The sequence below is a fragment of the Monoraphidium neglectum genome (genome assembly GCF_000611645.1).
Source record: "Monoraphidium neglectum strain SAG 48.87 unplaced genomic scaffold scaffold04893, whole genome shotgun sequence".
Taxonomy (NCBI): Eukaryota; Viridiplantae; Chlorophyta; class Chlorophyceae; order Sphaeropleales; family Selenastraceae; genus Monoraphidium; species Monoraphidium neglectum.
The window spans coordinates 1-3,822 of NW_014008737.1; the positions used below are offsets into that span (position 1 = coordinate 1).

The 3,822-nt window shown below is 69.2% G+C and overlaps 2 protein-coding genes across 2 annotated transcripts; both read left to right on the forward strand.

The window, feature by feature from the left end:
• Nucleotides 1-78: 78 nt before the first annotated feature.
• On the forward strand, nt 79-730 carry MNEG_14942 (hypothetical protein; the record flags this gene model as incomplete). Its single annotated transcript, XM_014036586.1, has 2 exons — nt 79-144; nt 512-730. The coding sequence occupies 2 exons, from the start codon at nt 79-81 to the stop codon at nt 728-730; spliced, it is 285 nt and encodes a 94-aa protein (XP_013892040.1).
• A 2,065-nt stretch (nt 731-2,795) lies between these two features.
• Nucleotides 2,796-3,224, forward strand: MNEG_14943 (hypothetical protein; the record flags this gene model as incomplete). The annotated part of the gene is made up of 1 exon (XM_014036587.1): nt 2,796-3,224. One exon carries the CDS (start codon nt 2,796-2,798, stop codon nt 3,222-3,224), a length of 429 nt encoding a protein of 142 aa, XP_013892041.1.
• Nucleotides 3,225-3,822: the final 598 nt, after the last annotated feature.

A 3,822-nucleotide genomic window follows, 5' to 3' on the forward strand; every position in this document is an offset into this window, starting at 1 on the left:
GCCCCCCTCCAGGTGTTCTGCCTGGACACGCCCTACACCGAGCCGTCCACCGGCATCCCCCAGCCCCCCGGGGGCCTCATGTTCGCGCTGCGCTGCGAGACGGGGGCGCCCGGGCGCTGGGGGCCCGTAGAGGCGCACTGGCAGGTGCGGCAGTCGCGCTGTGAGCGCGGCGGCGATTTTGGACTGGCCTCATCCTGACTTGGAGCAGGTCTCTTTTGGGGGAAAGAGGGCGGGAGCCGGCCGCCTGCGCTTGCCTTGGGGTGCCTCCAGGGGTTGCGTGCGAGCGAGGCGGGCTCCGCTGCAGGCCTCGCGGCCCCCGCCGTTTGGCTTTTGCCTCCCACCCCTCCTCATTGACATGCCTCCACCAGGGCCTCTCCGTACTCCCTCAAAATACACGCATCCGCGCATACACACACACACAAACACACACGCACGCACACACACATATGCACACGCACGCACACACACACACACACCCTGGGCATGCCCACCCCAACCCCAACCCTGACAGGTCGCGCCGCTCCTCATCCCCTCCGGCAACCCCGCCCTCGCCAACATGCCCGGCGGCTACGGCGCCCACACCGCCCTCGCCTCCACCGGCGCGGGCGGCCTGGTGGGCGGCGCGGCCGCGGCGGTGGCCAACCTGCTGCCCGGGCAGACCGGGGAGAAGCTCAAAGGGGAGGTGAAGGCTATCGGCCACAAGCTGGGCAACTTTTTGAACCGGTTCTGACCGCGTGGCGGCGACCTGGGCCGTGCCGCGGCGGAGGCTTCAACACGACGCCGCGCCGCGGCGGCGGACGGGGAGGGTGGTCAGGCGTGCCGCGCGACGCGCTCGCGCAACCGCGTGCGTGTTGGCGTGTGTGTTTGCCGTCCGATGTTGTAACCAGGGGCTGGGGGTTACATGGGCGACAAGTTTGGGTTTTCTTCAATTGCGGGGCGTTTTTGGGGGGTCGTGTGCGAGGACCCTCTCGATGACGTCATGTCGTCGCAGCACGAGTGGCACCAGGGCACAGGGGCAGGGGCCACAGCCCCTGATGAGGGGTGGGGACCTGGGCGCCCGCCCTTGGAATGCTCCCGCTGTGTGACTTTGCTGGAATGCTTTCACTTGCGTCCGCTGCGCCAGTCTCCGCTGTGCATGCAGCGCTGCGCAGGCGCGCATCTGTAGGGCTGCTCTAAAATATGCAATTTTGCTTATCCGACGCACTGGCCACTGGTCGCCGACTTGATTTGGACACCAAGGATCGCTCGCGGCGGCGCCCGACCCCACAAGCCAACCTCACAAGCCATGCAAGCACTGGAGAGGGTGGCCTCACGCGCTGGCTTTGCTGCTCAGCAGCGTGAGCCGTGACCCTGAGTTCAAAAGATGGACACTTGCGCTTGACGCTATCAGGCGATCACGTTCGTACCCACTGCCCTGCCGTTCTTAAAAAAGTGAGGGATCTCCTTAATGCGCTGTATCTTTCAGGTGTAAGTTTCAGGGGTGGACTTGAGGCTCGCGTCACTGCAGCACACAACGCCCCGCGCGGCGGGGAAGGCACGCAGGAGGGCGCGGCGCGGCGCGGTGCGGCGGTTGGAGTGCAGGCACCCGCTGGGGCAGGGGCGGCCCCGCCGACCGCCCCCGTCCGCACGACCTCAACCCCATACCAAGCGGTTCCGGTTGATGTGTCTGCACCAGGGCTCCGCTGATGGCCTACTTGGCGGCCGCGCGGGACCCCGCCCGCCGCGCGGAGCGGTTGGGAGTCAACGCTGGCGCGGCGGCAGCAGCACGCCCGCTGCTTACGATGTATGGCTAGGTCCAACAGCGGCGCGGGTCGCGGCGGCGTTCGTCTGATCGCGGCCCAACCAGCGCAGCCTGGCGGGGTCGGGCGGGGTCACCGCATGCAGCTGCCCCGGGCAAGCGCGGAGCTGGGTGACTCACCTGGTCACCTCGCGGGCGCGAGTTCACAGGATTGGACGTGCCTCCCTCCCAGCCGGCGGGCAATGCGTTGCGCGGGTGCATGCAGGCGCTGTGCTTGACAAGCGAGGCGGCGTGCTCGCTTTGGGCTGCCTTGCCACCCAGCCACACCGGCGGAACCTTCGTTGCTGTAGCTGGGGCCGCGAAGTTGCGCGTGTCACCCGCTCTGCATTCTGTGGAGTGGTTGATGCCGTCGGTGAGCAGTCTAGGGAACGTCTCGAAAGGCCACTTCCAGTACGATTACAAGGCTTGCTAAGTAATACTTTCGGGCGCGTTGGCCGCGGCAACAACGAACCAGTGCGCGGGAGAGCTGCACGGTGCATGGTGCCAGAGTTATATCACACGCGCTGGAAAACGTAAGGGACGATGGAAAAGCCCTTAGAGCTCGGGCGCGAGCACCACATTCCGGACAATGCGCAGCGGGGCGCGATGGGTCCATGCTCCCACCGTAGACTGGCACATCTCGTACGGGTTCTCGCGCAGAGGAGGCTTGAGGTAAGTTATTAACCAACGACAACGCTGGCAGCAATCGGCTATCAACTGGGATTGCACGCTTGTCACAGCGGCCGCTGCTGACACATCTGATGACCCCACGACGAGCACTCCTGACCGACCCGCGGCGGCGGCCCCTCTGCACCAGGTGGATCGCCTCCAGCGCCAGCAGCACCAGCTGCTCGGCCGCGCCGCCGCCGCGCGCCTGGCCATCCGGCACCTCGAGCAGCTGCTGCAGTTCGCGGCCGCGACAGACCCTGAAACAGGCGTGCCGGCGCCCCAGCCGCTCTGGGATACCCAGCTCTCCGGCCTGCGGCAGCAGCTCGCAGACTCAGAGGTCCTGAGCGCCATGGCCGCGCCGCTGCCGCCCGCCGGCCTCCGCTGGTCCCTGCCTGGCGCCGCCGACCACGCCCGCCGCTCCGGCGCGCTGCGCCGACCCGACGCCGGCGCGGCGTTCGCGGGCGCGCTCCACGCATACCTGCTGCGCAGCGCGCCGCTGTCGCTGCGCGCGCGCAGCGGCGCGCCGCAGGCCGCGGCGGATCGAGCGCAGCTGGACAGCTTGCTGCGTGAGCTGTTGGAACACGCCGCCGCCGCCGCGTTGGTGCTGGGGCCGCCGGATGACGGAGACAGTGACAGGCGCGCGCCGCCGCCGCTGGCCGCGGCGTACGCGCGGCCGATCTTCCCGCCGCTGGACGGCGGGGGCGGGGGCGGCGGGGCGGAAGACGAGGAGGCATGGGAGGGGCGCGGGGCCATGGCCTGCTCCGTGGAGCACTGGTGAGCGGCGCAGCGCGCAGGGGGCAGCGGCGAAGAAAACGGGATTCGCTCTGCCGCGCACACGCGCCCTGCCTTTGCTGGGGCGGCGCGGCCGCGCCCGGGCTCGCGGCCGCGCTGCTGCCCGCCTGTCCAATGCCGCCCGATCGCCCGCCGGCGGCGGTCGCGGCGCGCTGCCCGGCTCACCACCTGTGCCGGCTGTGCTGCGCCGCAGGATGTGGGCTGCCCAGCAGCTGGAGCTGGAGCCCGATCAGGTGCGCGCCGCGATGGCCGTGCCCGCGCGTCTTGACCCCGGGGCAGCCTTTCCCCGGGATGCTCGCATGCGCGCGCGAGCCTGCGAGCGCGCAGCTGCAGGACCCCCCGCGCACCCCAGAGCCAGCTCGCAGGTGGATCTGCGCACGCTGTCTCCACACCCCCGTCACATGCAATCATCATGCCCCCCGCTCCAATCAACCGGAATAATCCCCTTTGCGTCCCATCAAACCTCTTCCCCCCTCCCGCCCTGTGTCACCAGGAGGCGGTGCTCTCTGCGATCCTCGACAGATGGCACGAAGCCTCCCAGGCGCTCGCGCTCCGCCGCGACGAGGCGCTGCGTCAGCTGTACC